The sequence below is a fragment of the Periophthalmus magnuspinnatus genome, chromosome 18, assembly GCF_009829125.3.
Source record: "Periophthalmus magnuspinnatus isolate fPerMag1 chromosome 18, fPerMag1.2.pri, whole genome shotgun sequence".
Taxonomy (NCBI): domain Eukaryota; kingdom Metazoa; phylum Chordata; class Actinopteri; order Gobiiformes; family Gobiidae; genus Periophthalmus; species Periophthalmus magnuspinnatus.
The window spans coordinates 9,764,312-9,783,903 of NC_047143.1; the positions used below are offsets into that span (position 1 = coordinate 9,764,312).

A 19,592-nucleotide genomic window follows, 5' to 3' on the forward strand; every position below is an offset into this window, starting at 1 on the left:
CTGCCCCGGCAGATAGTTGGGAGAAGTCCTTGAATTGTCCATGATTCACAGCTGGAGAACGAGCTGGTTGGGTCTTAAAGAAAACCTATTCTGCTTGGGTCTGGTATACGGTTATAATCTATGACATCTGTGGATCATTATGTTATAATTTGGACATTTTAAATTGTAATATTGATCTAAAATGACTTAATAAAAGAAATAAGTCCGCTGACTTCAATGCTAGCAAACTGTGGTGCCCAATAAGAGCTGACATCACAGTAAACATCATCACAACAAAGAGAGTTGCAGTTGTCGGCACCTCCTATGCATAGCTGCAGATCACTCTAGCTCAGATTAAGAAGAAGAAGTATTTAAATGAAATATATTTTATTTGTGTTAATTATTTTTTTAACTGTAGTTTAAATTAGAAGATTATTGTGATCTTGAAATAGCAGATAGCAGAAATAGCAGAGTAGAAGATTTTTTGTCATTTGTACCAAAATGACTAAGCAATGCTGCTGCATCCTATGGTTACACTGATTAGGAAAGTAAAATAGGAGTACTACGTAAGTACAGCGCAGTCAGTGTGTAGGCCTGTACTAGTGGCAGTGCAAACGGGACTAAGTTGTAATGACGTCTTGAATACAGGAGTATAAAGATGACTCAAACATGCATGAATCACTAAATACAACTTCAAGAGGGTAAATGAGAAGGGGAAACAACTGTAAACTGGTTAATAGATCTAAAAACTTGATTTTGCATAATAGGTCTGCTTTAAATCAGAAAATGTCTCAATACAGAGTAAAGTATGTTCAGTTCCAAAGTGAAGACAACTGATTATCTTGTGCTTGAGTAAATGACATGAGTCTCCATTTGTCTGTGCGTTTGAGGTCTTTTTGTGGCTTTAATATTGACGGCAGCATAGTTCACCTCTTTGGACCGATCCTGAAATCAACAGTTTTTTTGAAAAAAGTTAGCAAAAATACACATTATAATAATAAATTACTTAAAGGTCCTATATTACATTAAATTGACTCTTGTGAGCTTTAAGCTGTGTAAGAATGTTGTTTTCTCATCAAAAACATACTTGGAGTTAAGTTTTGTCATTCACACATGGTTGAGTAATCCTTTATTATTCATCTTTCTACATCTCCAAAGCTCAAAATGCTCTGTCCCACCTTGTGATGTCCTGTAGTGGTAGTTTCAAGTTAACAGCTATCTTAACATTTGCCTTTTGTTGAGCACAGATTGGACATTTCAGAGCTCAAATTATCCAAATGGTTCTAGTGAAAGTGTATGAAGTTTGAAAGTGTAAAGAGTGTTTTCCATTTGAGAGAGGAACTCAGCCTAAATATGCAGAGTTTGTGTTAAACATGTGTGAATGAATCAAAACTTAACTTTGGGTATGTTTGTGATGAGGAAACAACATTATAACATGGATCAGAAAATATCGTAATATGGGCCCTTTGAGCCATTTAAAATTGCGACCTCACCTCCCTCGCGCTGTCTTGCAACTCTCTATTGACTGAAAAAAGGAAGAGAATTGTTCCAATTAATATATGAGAATGTACAATATACAGTTGAAACCATAACTTAACATACACTACATAAAAAGAAATGAAAACATGTCTAAAAAATCCTTCTCTCTTATTCTGGTATTTAGCAAATACAAATAATTTTGGTAATCCTAATTAACCTAAAACAACAAAAGTTTAGTCTGATTTCATGTCAGACAGTGAGAAAAAAAAGTGTAAACTTCTGGTTTCAATTGTATATTGAACGATCAATATCTATAGAACCCAAGTGGCAATACAGGCTTGATTACAATGCATTACTCATTAAACTGACTTTAATAAAATGTGATATTAAATAGTTTGTACCTTTTTTAAGTTTGCTGTACTTTACGACAAGAATAATGACCACCGTAGCAAGCATTCCACTTAGCAACCCAAGAGAGATGGCCATTAGAAATATCCAACTGGACCTGCCTGTAAAAGAGTCGTTGTTGTTTAGTTCATACAGTTCAAACAGTTATACAGTTGGTAAAAGGGCAGATATTACACTTCTGATCTATGTTATAATATGTTTTCATCAAATACATACCCGGAGTTTACTTTTGTTTCATTCACACATGTTTAATAAATAAACCCTGCATATTTAGGCTGTGTTCTTCTCTCAAACAAGAATCACTCTGTTCCACCTTGTGATGTCATGTGGTAATATAGGATATGCTCCACTGTGTTTTTAAACTCTCTACACCTTCACTAGAATCATTTGGATAATTTCAGCTCTGGAATTTCCAGTCTCTGGAAAATGTAGCTGTTAACTTGAAAACTACCACTTCATGACATCACAAGGTAGAACAGAGCTTGAGCTTTGTAGATGCAGACAGCCTAATATTGCAAGGCTGTTCCACGTATGTTTTTGATGAGGAAATAACCCTATAACATGACTAAAAGCTCAACTTTGCATAATATATGACCTTTAATGTAAATATATTTAAGAATAAAGTGTCAAAGAATTATTACCGTCAGTTTGTGAGTTTTCATTCACTGCACTGTGGATTGGATCTCCGTCACCTAAAAAAAAGCATTATTGTGTAAACAGCGGCTGATAATATTGATTATTTATTCAATAGTTAGTTGCTTGGGTAAAATAAATTGACTAAAATATGTTGCAAATTGTAGATACGACGGGTATATCTTCTAATTCCCGTGTTAGTTAGGCAAGTTAATTTGTAAAGCACAATCCATACAGAAAGTAATTCAAAGTGCTTTACAGAATAACAGCTCACTTATTGTTGCTTTTTCATTTCTATCCCAAAATACTGAAAAATACTGAAGTGCGAGGTCTATTAGGGGACTGACTGCAGATGGAAAGTAGCAGTAGCTAAATCTGGTACATATAATCTTTTTTGTAAGGTTTAAGGGCGTTACGTTATGCCATTTTCTGATCTATGTTAGAATGTTTCCTCATCAAAAACATACCTGGAGTTGTGTTTGTTTCATTCACACATGTATAAGACACACACATCCTGCATATTTAGGCTGAGTACTTCTCTCAAGCTGAAAAATTCAAATCTATCAACTGGACAAAAAGTTGTAGGAGTGAAGATGTTTCGCTGCTCATCTGCTCCACTTTGTTTTTAAACTCCATACATCTTCGCTAGAATAATTTGGATAATTTCAGCCCTGGAATTGACAATCTCTACTGAGCTATTTCTAAACAGTAGCTGTTAACTTGAAAACTACCACTACATGACCTCATAACGTGGAACAGAACATTTTGTGCTTTGGAGATGTAGATGACTAATAAAGGATCACTGGAACATGTGTAAATGAATCCAAACAAAACTCCAAGTATGTTTTTGATGAGGTAACAGCATTATAACATGGCTTAAATCTCACAAGAGTCAGTTTTGTGTAATATAGGACCTTTAATGCATTTGACAAATATAGTTCAAACTAAACTCAGATCTATGGTCCCACATTTATTGGGTTGTAGTGTTATGGTTATGTCCCACTTTTGAGATTCTGGTTAAGGTTAGGGCCAGGGTGAGAGTAGGGATTATGGACATACTTTCAAAAATATCCTTTAAATGTGGGAAAACAGTGAGATAGAGCATAGACCTTTTTAAAAAATCACAGTGAGAGCAGATAACCTTACCTTCAACACTTAAGTACGTCGCCTCTCCAAGGACTATATTTGACTTTATGAAAAATCCACAGAAGTACAATCCCGAATCCGAGGTCTTTACTTCATAGATGGTCAAAAACACGTCTGTCACGTTGGCGCTCATTTGAAACCTCCTGTGTTTAAATCCAGAACAGTATGACGGTTCACAATTATATCCATACAGTGAAGAGATACAGCAGGCTTTAGTTCCATTCTCCACTCGGAACCAATCCACTTGAGTGGTCGTTTTGGAGATATTTGAACACGACAAAGTGATGTTTCCTCCGACTGTCAAATTCTTGTGGCCAAACGCGCCTATCACCCAAACTGGTAAAACAATACATCAACTTTAATAGTTTACAAAATAATTCAGAAATAATTCATGCATGTACTTACTATATAGACCAGTAACCACAATTGTTAAAATAGAGCCATCCATTGCACTGTAGATGTACAAGTGAGATCAGGTAGTGCCATTCGGAGACTTATAAAGGGGATGAGACAGAGCTTCTCAAAAAAAAAAAAAAAAAAAAAAAAAAACTCAACATAACTGGAAACTGAAACTGGAAACTGAAACTCTCAAATCTGAGAAACTTGTGGGGAGGACGTTTGGCTTAGTGAGGAAATTAAATACGAAAAACTGAATAAAAAACCCTTGTCCATCCACTTTAAGATTGTAGTTGTAACAAAACAAGCAAAAATCGACGATACTAATGTGAAGTTACTGAGCTAGTATCTGAGTTTTGCTTTAAATTAAAGTTACATTTTTACCACATTAATTCAATTCAATTTATTTTTGTAGAGCCCAAAATTACAGCCCAAAACGTCTTTCTTATTCTGAAAAACACTTTGAATTACTTTGCGTACGAATCATGCTATACAAATAAACTTGTCTTGTCTTGCCAATACACTGCATGATATAAAGCCCAACCAGAAGAAATTAAAATCAGAGACAGGCATATGACAGGCTAGACTACCTATTTCATGTTATAATTTTGCTTAATTACCTAGAAACCATAATGTAATCAAAGGCCAAAACTCTAAATTAAACAATAGTTACAATTAGACTGATAAAAATACATTACAACCATAGTCTGTATAAAGAAGTGGACTAAGTGAGTGTAATGTCACCTATAGCGTTGAGCTCCAGTCAAATGAAGCTCGTCGAGGTTAACAGCTATAAGGGCAATCATAGCAACCAAAGAGCCAATCTGGAGCGAAGCTGTTGAAAGTAACGTCCCTTCCCACCTGCACCTCTGGTTTGGGAGGGGACGGGCGCTTAGCAACACTGTCAGTCAAACCTGTTGTCGGTTTAAACTCTCAGAAAAGTGTGCTCCTTTTAAAAAATGTTCCCGTATTTTGGATACAATTTTTGGAAGATGAATTATATCTATTTTAAAAGTTCTAAGTGCTTTTCTTTACATAATTTCATATTTATATCCTATGCATGTCCTATTGCATAACATTATATTAAAGTTCATAAACAATGGTTGTGTTGTGCATTTTTGTGGTGTGGCATTTTGTTCTTCTACATCTGCTAATTTCTTGCTAAAACGTGTCAGGCATTACTTGACCCCTTTAGAAACCGCTCACACTCACTCGCTCAAAGTGTTTTTTTGGGCAGCAGTCAGCACAAACGCTCACACCTCTCCGCCGACCTCAGCCAACATGCACCTGCTCCTATACGCAATCTGTAAGTTTGACCATAATTTCACATTTAAAGTGCATATGACAGGTTTTTGTGTTTTTCTAATTGTTACTTGGCTTTGTAGAACCTGTGATACACTTTTAGCATAGTTTTACATCAGGCAAGTGTCAGTTTGTGGAAAAAAAAATGGAGAGAAATTGCAAAAAATACAGGAAGTAGCACTGAGATCTAAAATTTGCACGCAAGGAAGGGATTTTTCTAGCAGCTTAAACTTCGATAACAAAATGATCGTGTGCTCTGTTTTTATTAGTCTAATCATTGCTCAGTTTAGACAGTTGGTTAGTCTAAAACCTTGTTAACATTACGGTTGCTATAGGTAACGCTTTTGGAATTACCTCTAGATAAGCCACATCTGCTGCCCGCGTCCAACCAGGAAGTAAAGTGATAAACTTAACCAAAATTTAAAAACTAGAAAAAGATTTTTTGGTAAAATTTAAAATCTAACTACGTTAACTATGCTTAAGTGAAATTTGTAGTCAGGCCTGTCATATGCTAACCAAACCGTAATAGAAAAATAGACCAGGTTTTAGTGAAATACATTGTCTAACCTGTCAAATGCACACACAAAAAAACAAAAACAAAAAAAATTAAGCTGTTTTTCAGTTTTTCAGATGACAACTGTAGCCCACTCGTCCGTGATTCAAGACATCGGGGTTGCTTCGGTTAGCGTTGGGGGTAGCGTGACCCTGCAATGCTACTACAACAGCACACAGGTGGCCAGCCATTACTCGTGGTACAGGCAGCGACTCGGAGGAAGCCCCACGGTCCTCTCCACCATTTACAAGTTCGATACCCCGTCCAAGATGGTTTCGCTCGAGAAACACCCACGGTTCGCTGTCCAGAGGCAAGAAGGACAAAACCATCTCCATATCACCAATGTTCAACCTCAAGACATGGCTCTCTACTTCTGTGGCAGCTCCCATAACAACATAGTGGAGTTTGGAGAAGGGATTTTTCTCAATGTCAAAGGTAATTATTAAAATGAATGATGAATGATTTTATTTATTTTTTTTAGCAGAGGTGGGTACTTGATTTATTTGAACAATAACAAAAAGTACTTCTCGGAGTAGTTTTGTTCGCCATAACTTTACTCCTATATTGGTTAGTTTTGGTTAGTTTTTCCACTGTGAATATGTCTAGAAGTGACAAAATAATTTTAATGTAATTATAAATGCATAAAATGATTTGAACATTTGTGTTTCTTGCGCGGTTCCTTAAAGTATGATTTATCGTTTCAGATTTCTGTGTCTATCCTTTGAAAATACCAGATATTTAGGCATTATTTTATCTTCTGCCCTTCCGACATTAACTTTAAATTATTAATCAGAACAGAACTTATGTCTTGAGAGACCTGACAGTTCCTCTTACACTTACTTTTGAGCAGTAGTTGTTTTTCTTGGCACTATTTTGACTTGAGTAATATTTGAACTGACATGACTCTTACATGAGTACAAATTTTGGTTATTCTACCCCACTCTGGTATTGAACATAGTATGCTTATCCTTGAGGCATCATTTTGATTAGATGCGAGATGCATAGGTGGCTGTCAATCACATTCTGCAATAATTAAAAACATATATAAAAAGAAAACAAAAATAAGTTAATGTTAATGTTTCTGATATTTTGTTGAATTACATTTTTTTTTCACAATTTTGTGAACAAATTTTAATGTGCATGTCATTTTGTGCTTCACATTTGCTTTTTCTCTTGAATGTAATTTCCCTTGCTTGTGTTACTTTATATGTTTAAATATTATACTTAATATGATAATTGAAATTATAATTCATCCAATGAGTTAGATGTTTACTCACTGAATTACTTCATTACATTGTATACATTTGCAGTTTCTGAAATAAATCACTTAGCCAAAACATAAAATATATGCAAATTATCCAGAGTTAAAGGTGCACTATGTAACTTTTCTGTTTCTATAGAGATGTTATTGCTTTTCCTGTAATGTTCCATGTATGGCATTTAAGTTAGTCAGTCTTGCATTTTCTTCATATTAGAGGCACACACACAAAAAATAAATAAAAAAAATAAAAATAAAAAATCTGTATCTATCTCTTGGAGGTGGAGTCATTTGCTTGTGTACATGGAGATCGACAAGTTTAATGCCATACTGTGTAACATTACAGAAAAAAGCCATGGAAACAAGCAGCACTTTTTTTAAATTTATTTTTTTATGGAAAAGTAAGTTATCAGCCTCATAGCATAATTGATAATTGACCAAATTAAGTCATTGTGTCAATGGCCCCATGCTAGGCCAATTTGAACGATTTGAACAAAAAAACACAAAAAAACACACACAAACCTTAAAACAAAACTTAAAAAGAGTCAGAGCTATAGCCATTAGTGATCTGTTGTCTACAGGAATAATGTATACATAAATATTTCAATTTGTAAATTGCTATTTGGAGTGCTGATAAGGGGCTCCCTCTGCTGGTGATGTTTGTTTGTTTGTGTTTTTTTGTTTGTTTTTTTGCATTTTAAAAGTCACACGGGCCATTTTATGAAGTAACTGCACACTGTTGACCTGCTGTCACTTTACCTCTGCCCAGTGACTACAGATGAACATTTGCCTGTAGCTAAATCTGATCTGTGCAATACATTTAGGGCCTCTTTTATCAAGCGTTTCGTGCACATATTCCGCAATCAGTTGTCCCAAAGAGTAAAGGATAACACTGGCATAATCTGCTGTTCAAAGTTTTCACGACTTCCCCATCAGATGCTCCTAAATTCAAACGCTATGCCAAAATGTTGAGAAGAAGGGGCAAGTGTGAACTGGTACAACACAACACTTCAGCAAGTCAGTAACACACAGAATTTTTACATATCAGCTTTACCACTTAACTAATACATGCACTTCCTAAGCCACTTTAATCCGGTTGCTGTGGGCCATTTTAAAGCCTTCCAGAGAATCAGTGGAGTGTTGACTTCTTGCACATAAACTTTGAACATATAACACAAATCAACCTACTTTATATAATATTTTAGCAGCGAAATTAACCTGAAGTGTCAACAAAAAGAAAAAGCGGTTGAGTCGCATTTATGGAAAAAAAAGTGTGCGGGGTGGAATAAGGTCAATAGTAAATCACACACAACACGCCCACAAACTGCACAAGCTATATGTTTCGGGTTAGTTTTAGAGTTAGGGTTTAAGATTTTAAATTTGCAGTTTACCGCATGGATTGATAACTGAGGCCCTTATTGTGGAGTCTTCTTGTTAACAAAAGCAGTTTATTTTTGTATTTTCACAAAAACCTTGAAAAATTACATAGGCAATTACATGTGGCTAACAATATTAACCTTATTTATTTTGTTTATTAGTTCCAACAAAGTCCATCTCCAAACATGTGACCCAGGAGCCTACGTTAGCCTTGGCAGTCCCAGGATCTTCTGTAACGCTAAACTGTTCCGTGAGGCCGGGGACATGCACAGAGGACCACAGCGTCTATTGGCTCAAACAGGGCTCTGAACTGGGCCTTCTCCACACCCACGGGTCCAGATGTAAACCACACGGTCCTAAGTCTGGAGCGCAGAGCTGCAGATACCACCTACAGAAGCACAGCGTGAGTAAGGGGGATGCGGGCACGTACTACTGCGCTGTGGCCTCCTGCGGGGAAGTCCTGTTTGGGAATGGGACAGTTCTACAAGTCAGCGACCCAAATGACGTCCACATCGTAGTTCTGGTTTGGTTGTCCATCGTGAGGACGGGGGTGCTGCTGCTTCTGATCAGCATGTGTCTGTTAGTCTACTGCATCAGGAGCACATAAGGAAAAGACACCCAGAACTATCTTTGGTAAAGGTCTAACACAAACCAAACATTTAAAGTGGACCTATTGTGCAAGATCAAAATTGTATGAACTTTCAAAAAAACTGCTATAATGAGTTTTCCCTCATCATAATCTTTCAAACTCTTCTGATGTCTGCCAACTGCTTGTCTCCACTGAGATGTTATTATATGCACGGAATGTTCCTCAGTATGCCATTAAATATATACTGTATATCTTGCATTTATAAAAACAAAAACAAACAAACAATCTAACATGCATTCTTATTGTGATCTAAACTTTCCACAGATCTAATCAGTAACTTGACCTGGCGGTGCTAGCTGCTTGCTTCCATGTAGATAGATAAGTTTAATGCTATAAAGTGGAACATTCCAGGCAAAGCAAAAAGTAACTTGTAGTTTGAGCAATTCATCCAACAGTCAACTTGCATATTATAAGTCTTCTAAGTATATACATATAAGAATATAAGTATAGTATAGGTGTATAGTGCTTTACTGTACAAAATAATATTCAAAATATCTTTGTTAGAATAAATTCAGATTATAATGTCATAGTGAGTTTAATAATTTTTACTTGTCAAAGAAGAAAAGCTCAGAGGACAGAACTAAATTACAGGTATTATCAAAAAAAATTGATGTAGCAAAGAAAAAGCAAACAAAACAAAAAACAACAAAACAAAAAATAAACAAACATTCAAGCACTGTCTAATTTTAATCATCTTTGGTATAATAACTTGTCTGTGTCAGTGACGTTGGCTTCTCACTTGAGAGTAAACCACTGCGTCCTGTTTTGGTTTTACTGAGTTTGATCTGTGGGGGACGCTCCAGGATACCACATCCAGCCCTGCATAAGTAACCTCTTCCTCAACCTGCAAAAAACAATGCAACCCTTCAATGAATATATATTTAGATTTCACAAATATGTAATAAAAAAAATAAAAAAAAGAAGAAAAAAATACAATGACCTGTTCAGCATTAGAGCCATTAGATCCAGGGCAGGAGTCGACTTCTGTAACAGATATAATGGAAATGTATTTTGACGTTGCAGTGAGTACGTAACATGGTCGGTGAAAGTCAGATAAGAATAAAGTTAGCAACAACTAGCATGCTAAGGAGCACTTCCTGATTATCGAACAATAAAACTCTATATAATTAGATACCTACAGCACGCAGTGGACATATTTTGACCTCGAGTGCTGCTTATATAATATATCTGTACTGGGGCAAGACACATTGTGCTCAAATACATGGACTGATAGTGGATTTTTAGAGTAACTGTTTTATTTACTATTTTGTGTCTTTTTAGTGATTTGAGTTTTTCTCATTCTCATATTGTTCCAGCACTTTGAGAGCCACAGGTTGTTATAAATGTGCTATAAAAAGTTCACCTTCACCTATTTGAAGACAAAATCCAGTGAATTTTTTTCTTGCAATCTATAACATGTTGTTTTGTTGTTCTTGCCGCATTAGATTGCCTATGCACACCAAGATCTGTCACAAAATCTGATGTGAAGGACCTTCATCAGAAAGTAGTTGTTTCCACACAGTTCTCATCAGCCCCTACCCACGTAGTGTTGAAAATGCCCCTTAACAGAGAATCAGCTGTGTGGCATAGCATCAAACGGTTGATTCTTAGCACGAAATGTGCCTGATTGGATGAAAATGAGAGAGGCTGTTAGCTTGTCTTTAAGGCTTTGTAAAATGCATTGATTAAATCTATAGGTTATGTCTTTCCGTCTAATTTTCTTTCTCAATAGACTGCATAACCAAACAGAAGAAATTAAAATCAAGTACAGGCATATGACTACCCATTTCACATTCACTAAAACAGTTAACACAATTATATTTAAGAATTTCCTATTTTATCATTTTACTTACTTACCTCAAAACCAAATAAAGGCCAAAGTTTAAACTTCCTGTTACAAATTATCCCTGCATATTAGATAATTATTTTTTTCTTAAATGAAACACTTTTGGGGGTATGTGAATATAGCCAGCGTGTGTGCAGTTTGTGATGTGAATGTGGTCAGTACCTGTATGCTGATTCTTCTTGTAGCTGTAAACCAGCCACACCAGAACACACACAGCTGTGCAGAAAACAACGTTCAACACAGTTAAGACGATGACAGTCGGGCTAAGATCAGACAGGTCAGAGACGACACCACCTTCAAACACAAAATGAGACGGGTTACACTTTATAATAACTAAACCTTATTTAGCCTTAAAGAGCCTGTACCTGATTTGTATGTCTTCTGCTTGAGATAAATAGCCATTATATTATGCAGTGTATTGTAAATATAGCTTTATAATTCAGCTATTGATTGGGTCACTGGTTCATACAATTATTATTATTATTATTATTAATAATAATAATAATAATAATAATAATAATTATAATTATAATAATAATAATAATAATAATAATAATAATAATAATAATAATAATAATAATAATAATAATAATAATAATGCCTTACACTTGTAATGTGCTTTACAGGTTTGTCAAAGTCTGTAAAGTGCTACACTATAGTCATTATTCATTCATTTCCACACTTGGTGATGGTAAGCTACTATTGTAGCCACAGCTGCCCTGGGGCGGACTGACGGAAGCAAGACTACCAATCGGCCCCTCCGACCACCACCAATCATTCACGCACACACCACTTTCATACTAGGCAATGCGGGTGAAGTGTCTTGCCTAAGGACACAACGACAGAACTTGGACTGAGAGGTACTTGATCCTGTTGTTCCTCTGACCTTCGAGTTGGGCCACAAAAGCTCTAACCACTGAGCCACTGTCGAATGTCGAATGTTAGGAACATTCTTTGCTAAGAATCATGGGAAACTGTCCCACACTATGCCAGACAGTTGATTCTTTGTTATGGTGCATTTTAAAGAGCGTGAAATTGATTGGAAGTTCTAGAAGGAACTAAGTGGGCAGGGTTACAGTTCACACTCATGTTCCTCACTCACTAAAATCAGGTATAAGGCAAGAAGAAAGACTTAAAGGAAACATTTTTTTTTAATGTCTGCTATATAGTTATAATCTATGACACCTGTGGATCATTAGGTTATTTATAATTTGTTATTTTAAATCAGGGGTGCCTAAACCTTTTTCCTTGATGGGCCAAAGATGTGCTAGCGTGCTGAGGATAAAACTTATCAATGTCTCTGATGTCAAAAGTTTCTGTGAAGATATTTATGACAAAATGTTCTTCAAGTAGTGTGTTTCTTATGGAGATTTACTGCTATAGGCTCTCTTTAATCTCCTGACAGTCTTTAGTGCAAAATTGAATCAAAAATAGTTATTTCTTACAAATCTCAGACCCCCTCTCACGGGCCAAATCAGACACCCTGGAAGGCTGAACTTGGCACACGGGCCCCACTTTGGGCACCCCTTAATGGACTTAATAAATTATACACGTTTAACTTAAGAGTTGAAAACTGCAGTGCTGATTTCCACGAGTCCCTTTATGGTACATTGCTGTAAACGTCATCACTAATAATTTTACTTTTTGGATCATCTTTAATCGGTTTATGAACAGTGTCTTTTAAGGAACATATGCATTCTTGTGGTTTAATTCCCTGTTAAACATGCTTTTGGTCAACTTGGGAGAAGTATTTCACATTTTCTAACTTGCCTACATTTGGAAAACGCAATTAATGAACTACACCCTGTTTCTAATGAGGCTTTGGAAACAACTGAACTGGCAAAATGTGGACGGAGCATTTTCTATTAGTGGATTAATGAAACAGTGTGAATGAAACAAAATACAAGTCCAGGTTTGTATTTGATGAGGGAATATTTTAAGACACTGTACCTGACTGAAGATTATCACTTTAGTCCAAGTGTTAGCTACAACACACAGCAAGAGCTTATAGTAACACACATGGTAGTTATTGTATTATTATCATTTAGCTGTTAAAAAAACAAACAAAAAAGTAAAAAACAACAACAAAACAAACAAAAACAAAAAAACAAAACCTCATGTCACAGGGGCAGGTAGAGTGAACATGCAATAATGTAAAGGTTGGGCATTTGATCACTGTGTTAGAACATGTGTGTTAGTTGTATAAATAGTTTAAGTGGAGATTACTTTTGTACCTTCATTTGCAAGAAAATTATATAATGTTGAGAGAATATCCCCAGTGAACATATTCACTTGTGCTTGCTGTTCACACCAGGACTTCTCTTTCAACATACATTATGCAAAATTTGTATTTTTATGTTTTTATTAATCATTGAATATTGTTGTTCCCTCATCAAAACATACCTGATGTTAAATTTTTGCTACATTCACGCTTGTTTTATTAATCCATTAATCAAAGTTGGCTTCTTTGATGACTCAAAAATATGCATTTTGCTCAGACTGTTGCATGAACAAAATATATGTCCATCCATCCATCCATTTTCTTCCGCTTATCCGGGGCCGGGTCGCGGGGGCACCAGTCTAAGCAGGGACTCCAAAACTTCTCTCACCCCAGGGAAGTTTGGGAGTCCCAATATATATATATATATATATTCTTTTTTTTTATGTGAAAATACTTATCTCAAGGTGACAAAAACATGTTTAAAAGGGAAGTAAGACCCACAGAATGCATTATATTCGTTTTTTAAAGATTTTTTTTTTTCTTACCATGCACTTGTATCTTGGTCCCTGTTCCAAGCTGCGTGTGTCCACAGGCGGTCACCACACAGAGGTAGGTCCCATCTGCTGTAGAGGTGATGTTGCTCAAGGTCATGTTATGAACACATCCACTTTCTTCAGTGTTTTTTCTGTCACACACAATCTCATTTATATTGTTCCAGGAAATCATTTCAGAAGCAGAACTTTTAACCCAGGTGACACTGGTGTGATCTTGTGGACAGTGGCTGGTGTTAAATGAACAGTTGAGAGTCACAGAGTCTCCTGGCTGCACTTTGATATAGTCTGGACTCTGGAGCACAGACTGCATGGGCTTTGACTCTCCCTCCAGCTCCAGAACAGTGCCTGATCCAAAACTAACATTAAATGTGTTGAGTATTCCACAGTAGTATGTGCCGACATCCTCTGCTGTCATGTGCATTATAGTCAAAGTGGTTTCATTAGGGGAAGTTTGAAATGAATAACGATTTATAGCTGTTTTCTCAAAACGATTTGCTGTTGATGCGAGAAGTTGTAGACTCCGGTTGGTGCCCAGTTTGTACCACATTCTTCTTCTCCAAATACTTCTAGTCGAACATTTCATCACCACAGTTTCTCTGAGCTTTGCTGTTTTGAAACTTTCAAGCTGGTGGACTTCACGTGGCTCAGACGCACCTGAAATATATAAAGGTTCTGTCAAGTATAAAAAAAGATCTGGTTAGTTCTTCAGTGTTCATCATACTTACCCAGAGTCCAGAGCACAGTGATGATGACAGCATTCAAGATCACCATTGTCACAGGCCTGAGGGTTGTTTGTTGTCTGAGTTGATCGGGGCAGGGGGAGAATTATAAAGTTGAAAGTGGAAATTTCTGATTGGATGATACAAATTCATAGAGCGTTGCTGATTGGGTGCACATATTCACACATCTATAATGATGTGTTGCATCCGTTTGAAAGATTTGGTTCAAGGTAAGTATAAACTCTAGCACAACTTGGGGTGGGACACTTGCAGTGATTTTTATCTCACTACAGCACCATTGGGTCTTTATGTTTCTGTTACTGGTGTAAGTAATAGTGTTTGCTGGTACTTCAAACAAAAACATTGTTTTCTGTATGGAGTTAATGTACAACATTAACAACATTACAACAACAACATTAGATATTGTTCATTTTACACTGCAATATTGATCACCCCATAGTAGAGTTCTTCATGGCAAATCAGACGAAGGTGATGGGTCAGTGCAAGAGGAGTTCTATCTTCTATGGATAAAAAAAAGACATCGACGTCACCTGGTTTGGTACTACCAGGGCCCACTCTAAGTATGTTTCATGAGCTCATGCCTAGACAGCCTCTCAACAACTGCATGGCAGTCACAGGCAGAGGTCTCTATGTCCTGCTCCTTGAAAGTAACAATGCCTGGACTCTTCAAACCTGGGGAAGATAGAGGATATGTTCATAGAAAGTCATAGACTGAATAAAGTGGCAGAAGATGGATGAATGTATAGGCTATACACACCACTAGATCAGACCTTTATGTGCCATGCCTGCTGTGTCAAACTCAGTAGAAGCTCACAGCACTTCAAAAGAAGGCTTTCTCGTGGGCAACCCTTGCATTCCTACTGTTTCAACAAGCAGCCATGATACACTGCTAGTTAGAGGTGGAAACTTCTGTGTGGTTAGACCAGAGGTGTAAAAATAGCCTGCCTTCTGCTCATCAATCAAAAGAGAATAAACTGTTTAAGAGAGAACAGAGTACAGTACAGAGACAAATAAGACCAAGAAGTCACATTCTGTTTACATGCAGAAAACCAAACTAAAGTTCTGTCCTTCTTTGATTTCTAAAGCACATGTAGCTTAAACCTGTGATTTTGATTGGAATAGGATAGTTATTCAACTAAATAGCCTTATAGTCCTTCCACCATTGATGAGCTTGTATTTTAGTGTTTTGATTATAGACTGTAGGCTGTAGAGAAGTGGACTGAGGGGAGTGTCACCCATAATGTTCAGCTTCAGCCAAATGAAGCCAATGAATTTATCAAGTGGCTTAGTTCAACATTTGGAATTCTGAGTGTGTATCATAGCAACCATCAGAAGTTAGGATGTTAAAGGTCCTTGCCCTTTCCCAGTTGAACCACTGGTTTGGCAGTGGGTGGGCTTAGCAATGCTGTCAAACAAGCATGTTGATAATGCAGGAGCTGACCTTTGGGAAAGAAGTTGTTATAGATGTTCATATTGATTTCTGGACAAAATAGCAAATATATATATATATATATATATATATATATATATATATATATATATATATATATATATATATATATATATTTATTTATATATATATATATATATATATATATATATATATATATATATATATATATATATATATATATATATATATATATATATATATTTATTTATATATATATATATATATATTTATATTTATATTAAACTTCATAATGCTGCATTTAGCAAAGTCACTTCATTTATTTTCACAGTCAAGCGGCAAAACATACAGAGTGAGACATGTTTGAAGAGCTAAGGAGAAGCAGATTAAACCATGTTGTTCAAGAGAAATACTTTTTTGTAATTTGTCTCCATGGAGACAAATTACAGCACAGCATTGAACTTATCTATCTTGCATTTATTCAGTTGCAGTCACCTTGGCCAGGGTCTCCTCTCCGCAGGTTTGACCTGTAACTTGACCTAATGCTGTCTCCATGGAGATAAATAAATGCATTGTCGTAATTGTGGAACACTGCAGAAGAGGCAATAACATCAGCATGGAGACAAGCAGGGGACACCCCCACCAGACAAGATACATACTGCACCTTTAAGGAAGTGAGTAAGTGAGCATTTAATGATGTAAGAAACAACAAACATTAACAACAGTGAAAATATGACAAGGTTTTAATAACATTTTGGTTGTTGGTCTTGTTGATACTTCACTTGAGAATAAACCACTGGGTCCTGTCGTGGCATTACTGAGGCTGACCTGCAGGAGGCGCTTTGGGGCACCACATTGATTCCTGCATAAGTAATTTCATTTTCAGCCTGCAAAACAACAACGCGAGCACCAAAAAAAGTGAATAGGTAGAGAAGACAAATTGTTTCATTGGAATTTGAATTTTAAACATTGAATTTCTCACTTTGATTTTTTTCTTACTTTGGCAAAAAAATGAATTGCATTCACCAGTGAGAATGGTTTCTTACCATATTTCCTGGTTGTTACTAAGTTGGATCGACTCACTTAAGATTGATTGCTAATGCCTTGGTATGTTAGAAAATTTGTGCAATTTTTTTCACAGCAAATTTTCTCTTTAAAGGGTGACTTTTATTATTGGTATTTTTCAACACATTGAAAATATGAACTTAAAAATTCAGCGACTGAAATACAGAATGACGACAACTCAAATGTCTTTTTTCAGAGATAAAAAGTGAGAAAGTGAGAAACTTAGTGGCATTTAAAATTCAAAATCTGATGAAAAACAAATGATATTCCATAGTAAGTCAACTGGCATAAATATGTAATAAAAATATGACTATGACCTGCTCATCATAAGTAGAGCCATGACAGGAATCTGCTCCTGTAAAATTAACAGTATGTTACTTGGGTGTGTGAGTGTGAAATAACATTCTCATGTGTTTGTGATGTGAATGTGGCCAGTACCTTTATGTTGATTCTTTCTGTAGCTGTAAACCAGCCACACCAGGACGACCACAGCCGCACAGAAAACAACAGTCAACGCTGTCAAGACGATGACAGTCGGGCGAAGGTCAGAGAGGTCACTGCCTTCAAACAAAAAAAACAGTAAGAGATGTGGATCACTGAGTTATATTTTTGGACAGTGTAATAATGGTCTAAAACAAAAAACAAGTCTGCTGACTTCCAAGTTGAAAACTGTGACACTGATTTCCACTTGCCATTTATGTTATGTCACTTTAAAGAGCATCACAACAAAGAGCCACTCTGTTGGACCATGATAACCATAGATAACCATAAAAACACCATGATCATGAAGACCAGGTTAAAATGAACATTGTAGGGATGAGAAGCCTGACAGCTGCAGTTACAGAAAGAGGATCGGGAATTGGAACAGACTTCAAATGGAACCATTTTGTGCCCATGCTCATTTCATGTTTAAAAGACGCCGAAAAAAAAATACTAAAAGACTATCACACCAGCTATATGTATCTCTATATGCATTCTATGATGCTGATGGCCTCGCTTATGAATAGGAGCTGTTCAGATTATGCTGCCAAATACTATGTGTATCATCATTAGGATTTGAGAAGGAAGTAAGTAAAGAGCATTAGTTGTGCACCAGGGGTTGTTGAAATGACATCTTACATCAGGGGAATAAAGATTTCTCAAACATCCATGAATCAGTCAAAATACAACTTTGAGAGGGTAAATTAGAAGGGGAACAACTATAACATGGTTAAAAGTTCTGAAAAGTTGATTTTGCTAGTTAGTTAGCTAGTTCACTATACCATGATACAAATGCAATAAATACACATTATTGGTTTTATATATCTGCCCGATGTTTGGATTTTTTTTAGATTGTCTTCACTTGATTTATGAACAGTTTTTGTTAAGGCACTGCAACTGACAGGCAGAACATTTGTACATGGACAACCCACAACAGGCGCTGCCAGTGTTATAATGGCGTTTTAGGGACTTGCTCAATGTCAATCACTGTGTTAGAATGTTTGTGTAAAATGCCTTGAGTGTAAAACAGCTTCAGTGCAATTTAAAAGTGTCCATCAAAACACATTGGAAAGATACAACATTTGACACACAAAAAACAAATGGAGCCATGTTCCTATTGATAGAAAACAGAACATTTAATTTGATATGATTACAGTTAATGCTATTCTATGAAGTATATTTGCACCTTCAACTTGTCAGAATAAGGCCTAATGTTGAGAGAATGCCCCCGGTATGGAAAATCAGCAACCAGCACTGATCAATCAACATATTCACACCTCCTTACTGTTCAGAAGATTTCACTTCAACTTGATGCAAAACTGACATTTTTTTTTTACTTTAACCATGTTATATTGTTATCCTCAAATGTATACCTGGAGCTGTATTTTGCTTCATTCACATTCCATTATTCTATTTATCCAGAGTGGTCTTTGCTGCACAATACCTATCCAAAGGTGACCAAAAGGATGTTTAAAATGAAAATAGAGCCCCAAGAAAGGATAATATTTGTTCTTGAAGAAATACATTGTTTCTTACCATGCACTTGTATTTTGGTCCCTGTTCCAAGCTGCGTGTGTCCACAGGCAGTCACCACACAGAGGTAGGTCCCATCTGCTGAAGAAGTGATGTTGCTCAAGGTCATGTTATGAACACATCCACTTTCTTCAGTGTTTTTTAAGTCACACACAATCTCATTTATATCGTTCCAGGAAATCATTTCAGAAGCAGAACTTTTAACCCAGGTGACACTGGTGTGATCTTGTGAACAGTGGTTGGTGTTAAATGAACAGTTGAGAGTCACAGAGTCTCCTGGCTGCACTTTGATATAGTCTGGACTCTGGAGCACAGACTGCATGGGCTTTGACTCTCCCTCCAGCTCCAGAACAGTGCCTGATCCAAAACTAACATTAAATGAGCTGAGTATTCCACAGTAGTATGTGCCGACATCCTCCGCCGTCATGTGCATTATAGTGAAAATGGTTTCATTAGGGGAAGTTTGAATTGAATAACGGTTTAAAACTCTTTTCTCAAAAACATTTGCTGTTGATGCGAGAAGTTGTAGACTCCTGTTGGTGCCCAGTTTGTACCACACTCT

The 19,592-nt window shown here is 36.3% G+C and overlaps 2 protein-coding genes across 3 annotated transcripts; one reads left to right on the top strand and one right to left on the bottom strand.

The window, feature by feature from the left end:
• Positions 1–426: 426 nt before the first annotated feature.
• Positions 427–4,117, bottom strand: LOC117386469 (uncharacterized). Of its 2 annotated transcripts, XM_033983830.2 has the most exons (6): positions 4,051–4,117; positions 3,646–3,981; positions 2,508–2,558; positions 1,860–1,967; positions 1,473–1,504; positions 427–924 (listed from the first exon to the last, which is right to left on the bottom strand). In XM_033983830.2, exons 1-6 carry the CDS (start codon positions 4,091–4,093, stop codon positions 817–819), a joined length of 678 nt encoding a protein of 225 aa, XP_033839721.1. In that variant the 5' UTR covers positions 4,094–4,117; the 3' UTR covers positions 427–816. The 2 variants fall into 2 exon arrangements, with proteins under 2 accessions (XP_033839721.1, XP_055084950.1); XM_055228975.1 differs by lacking the exon at positions 2,508–2,558.
• Positions 4,118–5,307: 1,190 nt separating this feature from the next.
• Positions 5,308–9,144, top strand: LOC117386012 (uncharacterized). Its single transcript, XM_033983317.2, has 3 exons — positions 5,308–5,347; positions 5,966–6,331; positions 8,693–9,144. Exons 1-3 carry the CDS (start codon positions 5,323–5,325, stop codon positions 9,136–9,138), a joined length of 837 nt encoding a protein of 278 aa, XP_033839208.2. The 5' UTR covers positions 5,308–5,322; the 3' UTR covers positions 9,139–9,144.
• Positions 9,145–19,592: the final 10,448 nt, after the last annotated feature.

Excerpts from the sequence above, each read along its gene's own strand:
- LOC117386469 (XM_033983830.2), bottom strand. The coding sequence starts at position 4,093 with ATGGATGGCTCTATTTTAACAATTGTGGTTACTGGTCTATATA. Across the intron at positions 3,982-4,050 it reads TGTGGTTACTGGTCTATATA|TTTGGGTGATAGGCGCGTTT; the intron begins GTAAGTACATGC and ends TTGTTTTACCAG. Across the intron at positions 1,505-1,859 it reads GTACAGCAAACTTAAAAAAG|TCAATAGAGAGTTGCAAGAC; the intron begins GTACAAACTATT and ends TCCTTTTTTCAG.
- LOC117386012 (XM_033983317.2), top strand. The coding sequence starts at position 5,323 with ATGCACCTGCTCCTATACGCAATCT. Across the intron at positions 5,348-5,965 it reads CCTGCTCCTATACGCAATCT|TTTTTCAGATGACAACTGTA; the intron begins GTAAGTTTGACC and ends GCTGTTTTTCAG. Across the intron at positions 6,332-8,692 it reads GATTTTTCTCAATGTCAAAG|TTCCAACAAAGTCCATCTCC; the intron begins GTAATTATTAAA and ends TTTGTTTATTAG.